General features: G+C 48.0%; 1 protein-coding gene across 1 annotated transcript in view; it reads left to right on the top strand.

Annotated features, from left to right (window-relative positions):
- Positions 1–19550, top strand: part of HDAC6 (histone deacetylase 6) — a 1945770-nt gene that overhangs the window by 666518 nt on the left and 1259702 nt on the right. Inside the window, exon 11 of the mRNA XM_069647471.1 lies at positions 9758–9884. Coding sequence (XP_069503572.1) covers positions 9758–9884 — 127 coding nt within the window. The remainder of the gene's footprint in view (positions 1–9757; positions 9885–19550) is intronic.

The following is a 19550-nucleotide window of genomic DNA, read 5'->3' as shown; positions in this document are numbered from 1 at the left end:
AGTAATTTGTAAGTCTCCTTGCTTTGTGTGCTCATTGAGGTCTTTCCGTCACCCTCACCCCTCTTGAGACTTAGTCTTGACCGCCGCCATCACTACCCTGATTGGTCTGGCTTGTCCAGAGGTTACCCTGTTTCAAGAAACTAGACTGGCCTTCTGAACCTCTGCCCCTTTAGGTCAGAGTTCAGAAATCCATCGTAACAGACCTCAGAACGTCTACACCAATTGTTCCTGTCTCACAAAACTATATGGAACTTGAGTGATCTTTTGGGCACAAGGCCCCATACATCTTAGAGATGTACTTCTAAAGTTAGTGTGGTAATTCTGTGGACCTGTAGTGCTGCATACTAATACTCACCTTCCTTTTGAGGGGTTTATATGTATTTTGCCATACTCCAGTGATTGTATATATGTTTCTGATGCTTGTGAATATGCTTAGAATCACATGTTGTGCTGTGCATATAGTCCAACATCAAGTGGAAATCACAGAGTATTGCATCTTTCTTTCGAAGATCGAAAGGGGACGTCGACATGGGAATGACTGTAACACTATCCCTAACGTGACGTGTAGTGTACCCAAAATTCCTCACGTGTCGTGGTCCCTCAGATTGTTTTTTTCCGCCGACCTTGTTGGTCGCCTAGGCAGAGCTCGCAAGAGTTTTATATTGCTAACTTTGTCCCTTCGACCTATGGTCGTCTAGTCTCCCGACTAATCTTCTCGACAACTGCCTCGTGGGTTTCCTGCCGCCAAAGACATGTACACCTGCTCAGCAACTGTTCGACGATAGTCGACCGCGTGGCCTCGGCCCTCCGGCCAGACCCTTAGAGTAGGAAGAGTGGCATCATGGGTTTATTCTTCTCTAAGAATCGATTTCCTTTACCCCTCTCTTTCTTACCCCCCTCTTTCTCTTCTTGGTCTGGCTGCCGTTACCCTCTGCTATGGAGAGGACACCCTTTACATTTTACCCGTCGTGTAAGGGCAAGATTCTTTGGAAAGACACCCATCGCCGATGCAATCGGTGTCTTCCTCAAGACCACGACGAGTGCTCATGCAAGTCCTTTAAGCTCTTTTGACCGAAAACGTAGAAAGACAGGCGGACTAAATGGTGGGTGGCCTACGCTATGAAGGCCGAAAGCCTTTCCCCCTTTGGCGCCGTCGCTTCGTACGACAAGGAATCCATCTGCAGCCATGGCTCCGAATTGGAAGCCATCAACCTCTCGGCAGAGCCTATTTTTAGGGATAATTCTCTGTAAAGGCTAATTTCCCAAACCTAGTGAGTACCCCAGCAGCTTTGCTGGATTTTTTGGGGTTGAATGTTTTCTTCTAAGAGTGAGACTCTTTTTCTCCCACTCTTAGGCATGATTTGAGAATGTCCTTTGACTTTGTAATGTGTTTTATGGGCTATGGGGTCTTTTACTCCATAGGGCTTCATGTGTTTTTGGTAAGTGTGTTACACAGCACCCTCTGTGCAGTAACACAGGGGTGTCATAGTGACCCCCAAACATAGACTCCATACCCTGGGACTGACTACTGTCTCCCAGGGCATGTAAAGTCACCATTGACTTTACTAGTCTTAAATTGTGAACAGAACCAGTACAAACCATCATATTGTGGAAGTACTAGTAGGGGTAATTCGATTACCCCTGGGTCTGTTTTTCAAGGGGGCACTGTCCAGTCCCCCCTTGTCGAGTTTCTGGTTGGTGGCACTGGTTACCAAGCGAAATATTCCCCCGGAATATTTCCTATGGGATTTTCCCATTCATTTTAAACGCACCACTTTTTTGGTGCAATATTAAAGATACCGCCGGGTTATTTATTTAATATTTATTCTCCGATTGGGTCTTTTTGCCAGGACTCGGTTTTAAAATGGCATTTGTGTTCGCCTCTGTAACTCCAACCCAAGTCGAGCCTTTTGTTCCGCTTTTGGCGGGCTCCTGCACAGAAGCTTCCAAAAGGGGTGCCACTCTGTCTGAGTTTACAGGATGTGTGGGAGGGGGGGGAATAGGCACCCTGGACTGAGTTGCCTTGGCAACTCAGGTCGCACTCTTGTGTGATTGGCCCAGTGGTGAGCCGCCCATGTTTGAGTGACAGCTAGGACTGATGAATGGGGGTTTTCTGCATAAAAGCAGGGCTTTGGGGACTGGAACTTCAGAAATCGTCACAGGACCTAAAGAATCCGAAGAGGGAGAAGCTGAGCCGACCTGCAACGACGACACCACCGGTGGAGCCCTGCTGAACCGAACTCGCCACTTCCCAACAACAGAGAAGATCTTCTTCCATGAGAGTCTTCTTCCTTTGAGTTGGTGGGGTTAACCAGTTCGCCTTTTTTTCGCCTTCCTGGATAGTCTTGTGGTCGAATCGCCCGTGCCAAGCACCCCGGCGGCCGGATAGCCACGCTTCACCACTGCCGCAAATAAAAGGGTAGTACCTTTTAACCGGGAAACTCCGCGGCTGGTTTCTTCCCTGGCAGTGCAACGACCCCCAGCTTTCCTCCACGTCAAGATCTTCTCTTCCCCTGGACGAAGCACCGACTTGCACCCGCTGCCAGGAACAACTGCCCCCGCTGGAGCTTTCTCACCATTTCAGGTACTGTGTCCCGCCTGGTCTCCTTTGCAACAGGCTGTCCAAGTTGTCCCGTAAATCCTTGACTCTCTATCCTGGGGTGACCTTGTACCTGTTAACTAACTTTTCTGAACTGATCCAACTCCTTTTTGAACCATCTGCAAAGACTTTTAAAGTGTACTTCAACTGTGTGATCTTGGGCACATTCCGCCTTGCTCTCTCCAAGAGTGGGCCTGGCCTATGAACTTTTTGCTCTACGATAGACCCTGCCTTTTCTAACTATCTGTGGGTACTTAAGTGTTGGTACTATGTTCTTTCCATACTCTGCCTTTTCTCTCCCTTTTTAAACTAATTATTGGAGTGCCATCTTGGTTAAGCGCTTACCTCTGTGTTGATAATAAGTGGTGTTCTTTTCCTAAGACTTGAATAATTAATCAGGGAGGTGTATATACTTCTAATGACTGTGTTTGAACTTGCATGGCATATTAGTGCCAGTGTATTTTTACAAGTGTGTTTTTAAATAAATAATTATATACTTTTATACCAAAGCTCTGGTCAATGTTTGCTTGTGCTACTGTATTTTTAGCCCTATTGTGTATACTCTATATACTGCCTAACCCTTCTTGAGAGAAGTCTGACTGCTCAGCCACAGCTACCAGGTAAATCTGGGTGGTACAGACTGCTACCAATTGGGTTTACTGCTAACACCTGTAGTTTTATGTAGTTTAAACTTTTTGCAGTGGTCCCTAAGGGAACTGCACAGGTTTCTGCCTAACACCTATAGGCTCCCAAATGGCCGTTTTGGCCCCGACAGACAGGCCACCGGCTCTGTTATGGGGAGTTCACACCCTGGCAACAAGGGCACCCATGCACCACAGATACAAAAACACACAACCCCTAAGACCTCTTTGACAGAGTCATCGAAGAAGCGCACAACGCCAACAGCGCTGCCGAAAATTTAGACAGCGCTTTCCGAACCTCGCGGTTGGGCGCCCTCCATGCGACCGCTTTTGCGGCATGTGACTGGGCATCCCTCTGGAACAGGCGTTCACCCTAAAAAACATACCGTCGTCGACACACCGCCCAAGGGTGCACAAGCACCTAAGGCCTCAGTGGAGTCACCAACCGTGACTGCGCCGTCAGGCACGTCGAGACCTTTGATTCAAGCGCCGAAAATCCACGAAAGCCTTGCCGCTATCATTTCGGCAGCCATAGAGCACAAAACACCCCTTCTCGTCGAGGGGAGTATTCCGAAGCCCCCAGCCTCTCTCTAAGGCCATAGTGGCCAAAATCTCCACCTTCTGGGCTACCTTTTCCACCTCCAGACCCTTCTGCCTCTTCCCTATGGACTAGGGATATATGTGAACAATACATGGACAAAATGGCCCTGTTTATTGTCTTTTCTGACAGGTACATTACACCCAAATGACCCAGGGAAGAGGACTCTTGCACCATTCCTTACAAACTGCAGAAATTCCCCATCTCTGCACAGGGACACCAGGAGGATATCTTAGTTGTCCCAGCGGACCAACACAGGAGGACATTAATCCCTTTGCACAAGACACAGCTGATGGCACTCCGACTGGGACCAAGATCAGGCGTGGGATTAGGGCCTTTGGCTATTACCAACACATACCCCAGACCCGGACATCATCTGTCTAGATCCTTCTTCGCCTCCACGAGAGATTCGTCACCTGTTGACGAACGGATGATGTTTAATGCTATTTTAAAAAGATCAGCCAATCCTTTCCAGATTGCAACACACGAGGCAGCTCCAGAGACTGTGTTAGGATATCCTCAAGGAGAAGCTTCCGACTAGTGAAGCCATCCCCTTACTGAACTCTATAAAGAGGCGCCTGGCCCCTTCCTTGCTGTCTCTGTCTCTCACATGGGCGGTCAAAAATGATTCCGCCCATCACCTTCCGACCCACTCTACATAAGGGGTCATGCTGCACCAGAATCCTTGGTGGTTAATAACACTCAGAAAAGTGCAGGGGTTCCACTGTCCTCAGCGGAAGTGCCTCGAGACAAAGACTGTAAAAAGCTTTAGGCCATGGGTAAACGGGTCACCACCTCTGCTGCCTACTCTACTAGGATCGCAAACAATACCACTCTCTTGGCAAGTTACAGCAATGTCCAATGGGGCCTAGTCCAAGAGGGCCTTCAAGATGTCCCAGAGCCCACCCGATCACGCCTGCTGGCGGTCGTGGCTGAGGGCAGACCGGTTACCCATAACATATTGAAGAACACTCTGGACGCTGCTGAGACCGCCGGACGCACCCTACCCCAGGGGACCTTACTTAAAAGACAGGCGTGGTTAAAGAACTGTGGCTTTAAACCCGAAACCCAGGCCTCTCTGATCAACAAACCAGTTGAGGACGCCCTGGAGACTGCGAAAAAAGAACACGAAACACTAAAGTCGCATTTCCTCCAAGAGGAGCTCCAGGGATGCGTTCCTAGTGGACTGGGAATTTCTGCTTCTGTACACGTTTCCGCCAGTCGCCGTCATTCCTCACATCTTCAGGAGGCTGGAAAAGTTTGGGAAATCCATGATACTAATTGCCCTGGATTGGGCCAGGAGGACGTGGTACCCGGACCTTCTGGACATGTCCATCTACCCTACAATACGTCTTCCACAAAGAGAGGATCTTCTCTCGTAAGAGGAAGGTCGGGTTCTCCATCAAGAGGTCAAGACACTCAGCCTTCACGCATGGTTTCTGAGAGGCTGAGATATAAGGATTGGGAGTTCCCGGATGACGTAATGTAGATTTTGCTTTCGGCCAGAAGACCAGCAACCAAATCCTTGTACCGGTGTCTTTGGAATGAATTCAGTGACTGGTGCAAGGACAAGAATGTGGACCCTTTTCAATGTGGCACTCCTATGGTGCTTGCTTATTTGTTGAATCTGGCCAATCTGGGGCTCCAGATAGGAACAAAAAAGGGATACCTGGTGGCGCTTTCCATCTTTAAGCGCTCCTCTGCGGAGGTTTCTTATTTCAAGATAACATTAATTATCCAATTTCTGAAGGGAACCGCTAACGTGTACCCACCAGTACCTTTTCATGTCCCTGATTGGGATTTAACCCTTGTGTTAAAGTTTCTAACATGTATACCCTTTGAGCCTTTACATTCCTGCCCATTAAGGCTCTTAACACTGAAAACTGCTCTTCTTGTAGCACTAACTTCAGCCCGCAAAGTGAGTGAGTTGCAGGCTCTTTCATGCAAACCTCCTTATATTACTTTTCATAAGGATAGTCCTTAGAGTTAACCATCATTCTTGCCAAACGTTGTTTCTGACTTTCATTTGTCGCACAAAATAACACTCCCAACTTTCTACCCTACTCCTCATTTGCGCAAAGAGGAAGAGAGGTTGCATAGACTAGACCCAAAAAGAGCTCTGAGTTTTAACATTGCGAAAATGGCAAAACTTTGCCATGATGACCCACTTTTTGTGGGTTATACCGGTCCTAAATTAGGACTAGCGGTAACAAAATAAAACTATATCCCGGGTGATTACACTGGCTATTGGAGAGTGTTACAGACTTGCCGGAAGTGCTTCAAGCTCATTCCATGAGGGGCATGGCAACTTCTGCGGCTCTTCAAAGGGCTGTCCCCGTAATTGACATTTGCTCAGCTGCAACTTGGGTGTCAATTCATACCTTTGTTAAGAATTACTGCTTAGTCTCCTCTTCGTCTTAAAAAGGCCTTTTTGTCAAGGCAGTCCTTCATTTCATTCATGATAAATCTAAATAGTACTCCCTCCTCCAAATTGTCACTGCTTTGGGAGTCTATCAAAGATGAGGAATACATGGGAGGACACAGTCCATTTGAAGAACAAGTTACTTACCAACTGGTAATGTTCTTTCGACTGGATGTACCTCCCACGTATTCCTCATCGCCCCTCCCAGCCTACCCTGCCATACAATTTACATGAATTACACTCTGCGTTTCCTGAGAGCTTGCAGTCTAGGGTATGCATCTTTAGTTCCTCGAGTTGTGGAACAAAAAAACAGAACTGAAGCCCACGGGCGTGGCACAAGCTACTTATACTACTGGTGACGTTGACGCCACAACATCGTGCACAGCGCCCTCTGCCGAGAAATGTTTTGCCGAAGCAGCGAAGCTGGCGAGATACGTATATCAAAGATGAGGAATACGTGGGAGGAACATCCAGTTGAAAGAACGTTACCAGTTGGTAAGTAACTTGTTCTTCTGGTGACTATCACCTCTTTAAGGAGAGTTAGTGAACTGCAGGCCCTTTCAGTTCAGGACCCATTTGCCACGATTCACAAAGATAAAGGTGGTTTTGCGCACACACCCTCGCTTTGCGCCCAAATGTATCTCAAAGTTCCAAGTAAACCAGTCCATAGAACTACCCACTTTTTTCCAGAACCCCCTCTAACGTGGCGGAAAGCAGCCTCCACACACTAGATGTAAGGAGAGCGGTTATCTACTATCTGGAGAAAACAAAGCCATTAAGAAAATCAAACCAGTTCTTCATCTCAGTGGCAGCTGGCGGAGAAGGGGACCCTGTGTCTAAATCGGCTATTTCTAAATGGATCATAAACTGCATCACACTGTGTTACACTCTTGCCAAGAGAGATCTACCCTTCACGCCTAGAGCGCACACTACTCGGGGAACATGGGCTACCATAGCATTCATTGCAAATGTTCCTCGTGATTCAATTTGCAAAGCAGCAACCTAGAGTTCTGTACACACCTTTACCCAACACTACTGCCTAGATAACACACTCTAGGTCTGATTCTCAGGTGGGACAAACAGTGCTAAGACATCTCTTTGCTACTGTTCCTTCACACATCCCACCACCATCTGTGGGTAATGCTCGCTAGTCTACGCACAGCATGTGATTCTAAGCAGATTCACAAGCATCAAAAGACATGCATTACTCACTGTAATAGCATTTCTGATGGTTTTATCTGCTTAGATTCACATGCGCCCACCCTTCCTCCCCTTGTGGAGTAGAAGGAACATAGAATTCTTACACCTTCTCTCTTCTGTACTCATTCACTCTGACTATAAGGCTCCCTCATTGCAGAAAAAACACAACCAGGGGGACCGCAATGCGTGAGGGATTTTGGGTACACTACACGTCACGTGAGGGATAGTGTTACAGTCACGCCCATGTCGACGTCCCCTTTTGATCTTCAAAAGAAAGATGCAATACTCAGCGATTTCCACTAGATGCCAGACAGCATGTGAATCTAAGCAGATACAACCATTAGAAATGCTATTACGGTGAGTAATGCATGTCATTCGAATTTAGTTTTGTGTGATATATGGCCAGAAATAAGTATTTTTCAACTGATTGTCTAAGTGTGTTCCCTGACTTTTCTGTGTGTGTGCTCATTGTGAACCGCTTACAAGCTCACCACTTCTTGAGACTTCGCCTAGACCAGTAGTCTTCAAACTTTTTTGGCCTGGGCCCCCCTGTGCAAAATTTGGGCAGGCCGGGCCCCAACCCCCACCAAAAATGTCAAATGAACAGTATGTACAAATCGCTATGAAATATTGCGTGCCGTCACTGCACCCTACCCCTAGTATCGGCCCTGGGCTCCCCCAAATGCTCCCATCACGGTCGCTGGGCTCCCTCATCCCACTCGTACCAAGTCCCTGGGCTCTTCCCACCCTGCTACCACCACTATCCCAGTGCTCCTGCCTATCCTGCTCCCACCACAGTCCCTGAGCTCCCCCCCCACATTCCCAACACAGTCCGAGGGCCAGTGGGATCTTTTTTTTTTTAAGTGGAGGGCCATACATATTTCCCATACAAATGCCATAACGTCCGAGCGCAGCAAGGGAGTTCGAACCAATCAAGGGAGGTTTGGGTGTTCCCCCCGTGAATTTTTTATAAATAATGGGTTAAAATGTTGCATTTTAGAGCATAGTTTAAAAGAAATGGGTAAAAAGCCAAACGGTTTGCAATTGGCGCTGGGGGGCCAAGGGGGAAAAGTATGGTCTATTTGACTGGACATCTATGATAGATATCCAGTAAAATAAAAACCATCCCTGTCCCCTGGGCTCCACAGCGCCTCACAAGGAGAGCTGATTTTGGCAGGTGGGTAGGGGGATTTTGCAGCAAAGGCATTTTTAAAAGGCATTTTTAAAATTCCTTTGTTGTACAACCCTCCTTCCCCACTCTACCCCCAATCCTCAAAATCAGCTCTTTGGACCAAAACAAACACACACAGATTAGCCAGGCCAGCAGCACTCCCTCAGCTGGAAAAAGCAGCTGAGGGAATGCTCAGTGTTTCACTGGGCTGCCTCCTCGGATCCTCCATAATGGGTGAAGGGGCCACTGGGTGGATACCATCTCTGCCATTATGGATGAGCTACTAGGCTCAGACTGGCCTATAGGGCAATAGGACAATGCCCGTACTAAAAATGCAAAATGCTAGTGGGCCAGTTTGATGAGTTACTTCACTATGCAGCTAGTAGTTTTGACCATTGTTGCTGAATAAATATTCTTTAAATATCACCATTTGCTTACATTTTGACACGAAACCCCCCCTTGGGTACTTTTCAGATGGTCTGTGACAAAAGGAAAGAATATCCATTTGCAATTGCGGCCCACTTTTTCATTGGTGTCTGAGTCAGTTTTATGGTCCAGTCCGACCATGTGAGCCACCCCTGGCCATTTCCTCCAACCTAAAAAAAAAAAAAAAAGACTAATATTTTATTTCATGCTGCTGGGCTCTCGCGCCCTAGGGGAGCGCGCCACACAGTTTGAAGACCTCTGGCCTAGACCATTCGTCCAGCTATGTTAAACTGCTTTGGCTACAGCTCCCAGAGTTGTCCCTGTCACTGTACTAGGTTGGCCTTCTATACATCTGTCCATCAGTCCTAACAGTTTGGCAGGAGAATTGCCCTTAATTGTGGGATACCCCTGTTAGTGAGGAGATACAGTTGAGGCCATCATGTCTGCACCTGGATTCTGTGTAGATCGGAGTAAATTCTGGGCTGAACATACAGATCTATATTTCCATATGAAGCCAAGGTGTAGGTACTCAAATCAGTCCAAGTGGCTATCAAGTATGTGTCTAGTCAACTGTCAGTGATCAGTGATTGATTCCTTGGCCACAGAATAACTAGAAGTGGTTTTATTTTTGTTTTTACTCTTGAAACATGCAAACCAATATTGTTTTTATTCCCCTCTACCTCTTGCTTGCTTTCTTTAGCGTTCTCTACTTCTCCATTCACCGATATGAACAGGGACACTTCTGGCCTCACCTGCCTGAGTCTGGCAGCCATGCTGTTGGGGAAGGCAGAGGAGAAGGTTTCACAGTCAATGTTCCCTGGAACAAGGTGAGAATGCCTCATGCAAGACAAAAGGGGCTTATTTACTCTTGCTCATTTTCTGTGTTAAATTGTTTTTGTGATGTCAGATTATCACTGAACCCTTCAGGAGGAGGAGGCTTTTCCATTTCCCCTCTGTTATAGGATCATGTGAGAGCTTTCTATATTGGGACCCCCTTCAATTAGTGCTTCACCCATGGCATGGGATGAACACAAATCTCACTTCTAGCCATCGATAATTCTGTTTCATTATCTATATAGGTACTTAATGTATTTTGACAAAGCGAATGATGGGATCGCCATAACATTATGTTATGAAGTGTTTATACTTCACCAAATCACCACTGTAATAGTCTCTTGAACGCCTAGGCTTGTTTGAAAATGGCATAATGTTCCAGCCACAAGTTTACAGACTGTAGACTAGGAGGGAAAAGAGATGCTGGAGTAAAAGTATGGGAAGGGGAACAAATAAAGGACGATCAGGACTGACATGTAAGGTAAAAGGAGAAGGGAGGGAGTAATGTTTGTGGAAGCTTGGTTGCATGGAGTTGATTAAGCAGGTAACATAAAATAATTTTACAGAAAGTTGCAGGTAATTTCAAAGATGGCTGTAGCTTGGATGAATTTACTTGAGAGCAGATCTAATGGCTGCGTGATGTATTTGTGATGTGCCTAAACGTAGCCCCTTGAAGCATGTGGGCTTTTGTTTTAAGAGCATGCAATTAATGGGCCTCATTATGAGTATGCCGGTCGGGTAACAGTGCCGGTAAGCTACCGACACTGTTGTTACCGGACTGGCACACTCTGAGATCTGCGTGCTGGTGCCTTTCCGCCCGCTAGGCCGAGGCGGTGCTACCATCCTCCCCATTCCCATTGAGTCCTATGGGACTCAATGGGAATGGGGAGTTTGTTTTTACCGCCCGAGTTATAATGAGGACCAATGTCTCTCTGTAGAATTCACCAGCACAGTAATAATCGGAATTCCAAGCCCAAAAGGCCAAGAACGGCCAAATCCAGGATAGACTGTTTGAATTCCGAATTCGACTGGAGAGATGAGAGAAGAAAAGGGTAAAAGGAAAGTTGTCTTTCTAGATGTGCTGCAAGCCTTGTTGCATCCAATGTTTTATTTATTTAAATTTCTTAAGAAGCGCCTTTTGCCCATAGGCCTCAAAGCGCTACAAAAAACGTAACTTACAACAAATACAGACATACATAAGAATATATTTTTTAAAACAACAAGAAAAACAAATGAGCACAATAAAAGTAAACCAGTGAGTACCCATCAGTTCAATGCTGCAGACGGCAGATCAAGCTCAGACTACAAGTCCGAGGAGCCCATGGACAACTATTTACAATGTCTCAGATAGAGGGGCATGGTACTGACTCCACACACCACCAAAATGCAATGCCTGTTCCCCTGGGCACACCAGTCATTCAGCTCTATCCTGCGCAAGAACTTCAAGTCAGAACAACCATTGGCCCTGATCTTGAGCGAAGCCATGCAAGAACTTTGTTTCAAAGGGCATCTCTTGGTGCTCTCTTAGCAGGTTTCATCACATTCATGATGATGACATATCTGTGGTCCAAAACCAGAGCTTTGATGGAATCATCTTTGGGCATTAACATATTAGATTTTCTTAAAAGCATACTCCTCAGATTGGCCAGTTTGGGATTCATGGACTCACGAGGACCATCCAGGCGTGCTTTCTCCGGAGCAACAGAGGACTCGGGAGGGACAGGGCAATAATTCTAAGGTTGCTTATTACCTGAGTAGTAGGGGGAGGGTGATGCTTCTTTCATGGGCAACGTGGTCTCGGGAGCGGGGTTAACACAAGGAATCCCTGAGGTATACACATGGATATCAACTTCCTTTAGAGGCAGATCTGTTTGTGAGGAACAATTCACTTTGTTGAGGGACAGATGACTCGTTATAGGCCTTTATGCCTAAGCAATATAAACGGTTACATTAAGTACCAAAATGAGTAGCAGGACAGTACTTGAAGTGCCTGTGAAATTATTCAACGGCACAAAAGTGGGCAGGTCGACTTTGCCAGAAATTAGTACTTGGAATGTTATTACCAGTCCCTCCCAATAAATATTACAAAAACAGTTAACATCAGACAACTTTAGATAATCCCATTTGTAGGAAATGATGCAATTGCGTCCTGAACACCAATGGAAAGTTTAAGGAACTTGAGAAGATTGGAAGTTTTGATTAGTTTTAAAGGATTTCCCATAACTACTCTACCAGTCCGACTATCCAGGTGATCTAAGTCTTGGAGATGAATTGCATATGTTTGCCATTAGCATGATTGCAAAGGATTATTTAATATACCCCATCATATGATAAATCCCATATAAAGTCGCTTCTTTGTAACATACTAAACTGCAATCCCCTATCCTTGAGCATGCCTGAAAGTCAAATGCTTACTATATTGTGGTTGGATTCAAGATGCCTGGAGAAATAGCCAAATGTGTACTTAATAGAGAAAGAATGTTTGTGTTAATTAAATTAGTGCCAATATGTCTAAGAGAACACACGGTAGGTAGCAAAATCAAAGGTTTTCTACATAAAATATTGTTTCATGTACAATGATGAAAGAAATTATAATAACCAGTACATTTGATGCAAATATGTACAACACAATGCTGATGGGTTACTGTGTATTAAGTGCAAAGATTTAGCATACAATAAAATAAGTCTCTAATCCTGCTATGGTTGGCACATCATTAAACATCAAGTAAAAGGAGAATTCCAATAACTACCAGCAATAGAGAGGCTCACTGCAAAGGGGAGAATATATCAATGGTTTGAGAAGGGGATAGGCCTGTTCCCCAATTAGAGTACCTAGATTACCACTATAGTCCTCTGAAACACTTATTTTCAAGTCCTAGAGCGAGAGGAATGACTGATCGGTTGGATGGAGTTCGTTTTTATGTTTTTTTTTTAATGCTGCACATTATTTAATATACCCGATTCTGTGTGGTAATGAGTGCTAAGTAGGTGTAGCTTGGGTGGAGGAGACACTGTTAGAAACCTGAAGGCACTCTCACAACTACTTCCCAGGGATCTTATTGCTCAGGTGGCCAGGGAAGGGCCATTGCTTTTGGATCCGGACCCTGGGGGCAGACAAGCGAGGTAAGATCACCTGGGTGGAGGGTCCTAGGGGTTTGGAGAGAGGGAGCCGGATGGCGACACATGGTATCCCCCCCTTCCCTAATACTGACTAACCCCCCCACCCTCAGACTTCATGGGCTACTTCCATTTATGCCCTATTCTTCCCTTGTAAGTACCCACCAAGTACTGAGAAGAGGAAGAAGTAACTCGAAGTAATGCACACTTTCGAGGGGATTGTGTCCTCTGACGTATTCCACATCTATGACGGGTAATAACCACAGCTGTGCTGGTTCGGAAAATTTCAGCAGAGGGCGTCCTGTGTCGATTACGTCGATCTGTTGTCCCTAGAGGGCCTCCGTCGAGCATCGACATCACGGGATGTTATGTATAGGACGCACGGCTCCCGTAGCCTCAGTTCCGTTTGTTCCGCAAACGTGTTTGCTTCGGAATCTCGGCGCTCGATTCTTCTCTTTGATAGCGATATCTTCTTCTTCTACCCTGAAGTCGGGCTTTAAAAAAATGCTGGGACTGCGGTTCGAAGATGTCCATCACGGACCCAGCACGACATCTGCCTCTGGTGCCTCGGCGAAAGCCACGCCACCGATGACTACGATGATTGCCAGTCCCTGACGCCTAAGGCCTTGCTTGAACATAAGAAGAAATTAAAGGTAGATAGGGGTGTCTAAACCCCATAAATCGAAGTCCGCTGGACTTTTGACCGATGACTAGAGGGGCGACTCTCCACGTCGGCGAAAATCCAGGGGGTCTCGGCCTCGTAGTGGTTGCCACCATTCCTCTGCCTCTTCGAGGCGCTCTAGGAAGCGCCGTCACCAGTCGCCTTCCCCGTCCACTTCGGAGGACTCCACCAGACGGTTGACTTGTCCCACCAAGTCTTCGTCGCGGGCTGAATGGGATGCATTCTGCGAGCAGAGATTTTCGAATCGCAAGGCACAGTTCCGGCCGTGCCTTCAAAAGAAGCAGGCAGGGAACAGGCTCGATCCACCACTCGCACGCCTTCGGGCTCGGGCGGTAGGCGCGAACATCGGGAGCCGAATAGGTCCCGCTCGGACAAGGGAGATCGCCATAGCCTTGCCAGATCCAGTTCCCGGTCCTCGACGCCATCCAGACCGTCGGAACCTGTGAAGCCTTCGAGGAAGGCGTCGACGCCGATTCCCTCTGCGCCTTCGACGCCGTTTGTGGAGGATTTGAGGGCTGTGGAAACTCCAAGGAAGGCTCTCAGTAAGTCTGTGAGGCCTGTTTTTTTAGCCCTACTCGGTTCCTCCACCTAGATTGGATTTGTTCCAATCTTTTGGATTATATTTCGGAGGTGGAGGAAAGGTCTGATGAGGAGATGGGTGTGCCTCCTGATGTCTCTGATGACCTTTTGTCTGGGCACAGTCAAATGGAGGAACTCCGTCAGTCCTTGCATGACGCCAGTGGTCTTGACACCTTTCTGGAGGTGGAGTTTGGCAGGCCTGAACCTGGGACGTATGCTGAATCCTCCTATAGGCGTCTCATGTCAAGGGTGACTGAATACTTGGGGTGGTCTGCTCCACCTGTTGATTTTGATCAGGATTATCTGACGGACATCCGGGACCAGGGTCCACCCACTGACCTGGTGTTGCCATTTCACATGGCTTTGCCAAGAAGGTTGGCAGCGGCTTGGACTGCTCCGGGGACTCTCCCGCCAGTAAATAAGTCGATTCCGAAAAAATACCGCCCAGCCAGTAGTGACCCCTGCTACTTGTCGACGCATAGTTTGGTGGTGCAGGCGGCTACGGCCCTTCGAAGCAGGCTGCGTACCCTACCATCCCTCCTGATAGGGACGATAAGCACTTTGATGGTTGGGCGAATAAGGGATTTTCATCAGGGGGTATGGCTTTGAAGGCAGCCAACTCCGTTTGTGCCTTGGCGAGATTCACTCACACGCTGTGGAACTGTGCATCTTTGGCGGCTGAGCATATTCCCGAAGGGGAAGAACGAGATGGTTTTCTAGCCCTCGTGCAAGACGGCAAGGATGCCATGTGTGAATCCGTTCAGTCGGGTTTGGACACGGCGCACTGTGTCAGCCGTTCCATGGCTGTGAGCACGTGATACGCAGGTTTGCGTGGTTGTGGAAGTTGGGGTTTGCTCCTGATGTGCAATCCCGGCTTCTCAACATGCCCTTTGATGGTGTCCATCTGTTTGGCAGCAAGGCTGACGAGAGCCTTGAGAGGTTGCAGACCTCCAAAGCTGCAGCGAAGTCTTTGAGCGCTGCAGTAAGTCAACCTCCGCCTTTTCGTCCTAGGGGACAGCAATGGAGGGGAGGTTCCTTTCGGTACTACTCTATCTTTGGTAGATCGAGAGGAGCTGCCAGTCAAAGGGGCCACCGTAGGAGTACCAGAGTTGGAAAGCAAGGTACTCGAGGTGCCAAAGCCATTCGGGCATTTGCCTCTTTGCCCTCAGGCACTGTCGCAGCTGCGTCCGCTAAGTCATGAGGCCATGTCCCATGGTTCGCCGGTTGGGGGCAGACTTGCGCAGCATCTTGGAGAATGGCGAGCCATTACTTCAGATGTGTGGGTTGTGGAGATCATAAACCATGGCTACTGTCTTCCCTTCCGGCAGAGGCCACATGACAATCCACCGGGGAAGCTCTCCTTGAAGCGTCCGGATCCGCTCCTTGTGCAGGAAATCCTACCCCTGCTGGAGAAAGGCGCCAGAGAACTGGTGCCTGTAGCGGAGAGGAACAAGGGATGGTATTCCCCTTATTTTTTGATCCTGAAAAAAGAAGGGGGATTGAGACCCATCATGGACATGCGTTGGCTGAACAAGCTCCTCAGGAAGGACAAGTTCAAGTTGGTAACTCTTTCTCAAGTTCTCCAGGCCCTTCAAATTCAAGATTGGTTGGTGTCTCTGGACCTCAAGGATGCTTACTTTCATGTGCGGATTCATCCCAAGCACAGGAAGTACCAGAGGTTTGCGTTTGGCGACTCGCATTTTCAGTTTCGGGTCCTGCCATTCGGATTGACCTCCGCCCCAAGGGTCTTCACCAAGCTGATGGTGGTGGTGGGAGCATATCTCAGGAAAGTGGGGATTCACGTATACCCCTACCTGGACGATTGGTTGATCAGGGTGCGCTCTCCCGAGCAAGCCCTGGATCATCTTTCCATCACCTGCCACTCCCTTCAGATTCCAGCCTCGGTCGCACAAGATCTTCTGTGGTGGGCCATCGAAGGCAATCTGATGAAGGGAGCTCTGTTTTGGCAACCTTGGCCGGAGGTAACGATCGTGACGGACGCATCCCTCACGGGTTGGGGAGCTCATTCCAACGAGTTGACAGCCAGCGGCCGTTGGAGTCCAGACTCCACATCACTCTGTTAGAGCTGCGGGCCGTCAGGCTAGCCCTGTAAGCTTTTCTGCCGTCTGTGCGGGAGAAGAATGTCCTGATTATGACGGACAATACAGTGGCAATGCACTACCTCAACAAAAAAGGGGGGTACGGGTCACTCCCGTTGTGCAGGGAGGCGATGCAGCTCTGGTTCTGGGCCATCCAGCAGAAAATTTCAATCTCGGCAGTTCATCTGGCCGGAGACGAAAACGCGGCGGCGGACGCTCGGAGCAGGCAGAGCACGGTCTCTCACGAGTGGGAGCTGGCTCAGGAAGTTCTGTTGGAGATCTTCGCCCTTTGGGGAACCCCACAAGTGGATCTCTCCGCCACCAGTGTCAACCATAAGTGTGAAAGATTCTGCTCGCGTGAATTTCCTCCAAGAGGAGCATTAGGGGAATGCGTTTGTAGTGGAGTGGTCCTTCCCACTGCTGTTTGCGTTTCCTCCAGTCCCCGTCATTCCGCAAATGTCGCAGAGGTTACAGAGGTTCGGTTCCCGGATGATCCTCATTGCTCCGGCATGGGCAAGGAGAGCGTGGTAACCGGACCTTCTAGACATGTCCATCTGCCCTCCACGCCGTTTTCCCTACCGAGACAATCTGCTCTCATGGGAGGGGGGTCAGGTTCTCCATCCAGAGGTCAAGTCTCTCAGCCTTCATGCTTGGTATCTGAAAGGTTGAGGTATAAGGATTGGGACCTCCCCGAAGACATGATGGAGGTGTTGCTTTCGGCCAGAAGGCCCGCAACGAAATCCCTGTGCCGTTGGAGAAAGTTCTGTGACTGGTGCAGGGTATAGAATGTGGATCCTTTCCAATGTTCCACTCCTTTGGTTTTGTCTTTTTGCTTTCTGTAGCCCACAAGGGCCTGCAAGTGGGTACCATTAAGGGTTACCTGCCGGCGCTGTCCATATTTAAGCGCTCGTCTGAGGAATGTTCTTATTTTAAAATCCCATTGATTTCTCAGTTTCTAAAAGGGCTAACTAATGTGTTTCCACCGTTGCCTTTCCAGGTGCCGGGATGGGATTTGAATTTGGTTTTAAAGTTCCTAATGGGAGCTCCGTTTGAGCCCTTACATTCTGTTGTCCTTTCAAACTGTATTTTTAGTTGCGGTTACTTCCGCACGCAGAGTGAGTGATCTGCAGGCACTTTCCGCCAAGCCACCCTATACTGTGTTCCATAAGGACAGAGTTGTCCTGCGGATGCGGCCTTCTTTTCTTCGGAAGGTTGTATCGGAATTCTATTTGAGCCAGAAGGTGATCCTTCCGACGTTTTATCCTCCTCCACATCCTGGTAAGGAAGAGGAGAGGCTCCATAGGTTGGATCCTAGAAGAGCTTTGAGTTTCTATCTCTCACGGATGTCCCGGGTCAGAGTGGACGATCAGCTCTTTGTTGGTTATGCTGGAAGGCGCTTGGATCAGGCTGTTTCCAAACAGACCTTGTCTAGATGGATCATTTTGACGATCTCTGGGTGTTACCATTTGGCGGGAAAGGACCCTGCAGTTGGTTTACGGGCTCACTCTACTAGGGGTGTGGCTGCCTCCAGTGCTCTACAGATGGGTGTTCCGATTTGCAATATTTGCAAAGCAGCCACATGGGCCTCTGTCCATACTTTTGTGAGACACTATTCCTGGGACTCCATCCATGGGCAGGATTTGGCCTTTGGTAAGGCAGTCCTTTATTCAGCAATTTTATTGGGCATTCAAAAATTATAAATTGTAAATTCTTTTCCCACCTCCATATGTTGGTACTGCTTTGGGAGTCTGTCATAGATGTGGAATACGTCGGAGGATACAATCCCCTCGAAGAACAAGTTATTTACCTTATCTGGTAACGTTCTTTCAATAGGATGTTCCTCTGACGTATTCCACATCGAACCCTCCCAGCCTGCCCCTTGTCAGAATTTCTTATGCGATTGCAGCTTATGTATCCGCAAGGTTTTCTGCAGTCATACTGGCAAGAGATTGGTGCCACACTTTCTGGGAAAAAACTACAACTGAGGCTACGGGCGCCGTGCGTCCTATATATAACATCCGGTGACATTGACGCTCGACGGAGGCACTCGAGGGACAACGGATCGACGTCATCGACGCAGGATGCCCTCTGCCGAAATTTTCCGAAACAGCACAGCTGTGGTCATTACCTGTCATAGATGTGAAATACGTCGGAGGAACATCCCATTGAAAGAACGTTTCCAAATATGGTAAGTCACTTGTTCTTCTATTTCAAACAACAGTACTGGGACGAAGAAGAGGGGTATGAAAGCATCCACTACTGAAGGTCAAGCATGTCTCATTAATTGGGTTCATTATGGTCAGGCAAGACAGGCCAACAACTCACACCTGAGACCCCTTAATAGGGCTCAGGTGTATAAAAGGGGGAGACCCAAGCAATCGGGAGGAGAACCGCCGTTTTGGGAAGAGTCTCGGAAGTCTAAACGCCAGTATCGATCCCGGAGGACCTACAGCTGGCAGATGCAGGACTGGGTGCCTTCGAACTGGAAGGTGGGCAGCTGGGGCCGCCGAACTAATAAGTGAGAGAGAGAGAGACGCCGTCCGCACCGGACCCGAAGGCAGCTGGAGCTGCAGGAGCCGGGTAGACGCTGTCAGCGTCTATTGCGAAACGAGAAGCCAAGAAGGGAAGTCGGGACGTGCCCGACAAACGTGGCGGTCTGCTTCTCTGCTACAGAGAGGGTGAGCATGAACAGCAGGAGCCGCCGCTTTGGAGACATGAAGAGCTGCTGAGTGTCAGAGGACACAGGAAGACCGGAGCACTCCCAGGGGACTGCAGGCAAGTAACAGTCCAAGTGAATGTGAACTATATTGAATACCGAACTGAATTGAAACTGTTAATTGAGTATATTGAACACTGAACTGAATGGAAAGTACTATTTGAATAATATCACAGCATAGTGAATACTGAACGAACATTTGGAATTAAACAGATCTATTGAAAATTAGACTGGATGTAAACAACACTGTGGGCAAAATAAAAGCATGTGGAACATTGTCAATCAGTGTAAGAAAGAACAAGTCTATGGTAAAACAAAAGACTGATGCAGAAAAGTGTTGTATACTAGCCAAAGAGAATAGAAGTGAGAAGTCAGAAGCCTGAGGCAGAAGATCCTGAAAAGGGGACAAACAAGTCTAAGGGAACTCATGGTGGTGCGGCCTGTGACGGGAGGACCGTGAGGTCAG

Source organism: Ambystoma mexicanum, chromosome 2q (genome assembly GCF_040938575.1).
Source record: "Ambystoma mexicanum isolate Mex_15411 chromosome 2q, UKY_AmexF1_1, whole genome shotgun sequence".
Taxonomy (NCBI): Eukaryota; Metazoa; Chordata; class Amphibia; order Caudata; family Ambystomatidae; genus Ambystoma; species Ambystoma mexicanum.
The sequence above is the reverse complement of the archived record's forward strand: the minus strand, read 5'-3'. Positions and strand labels throughout refer to the sequence as shown.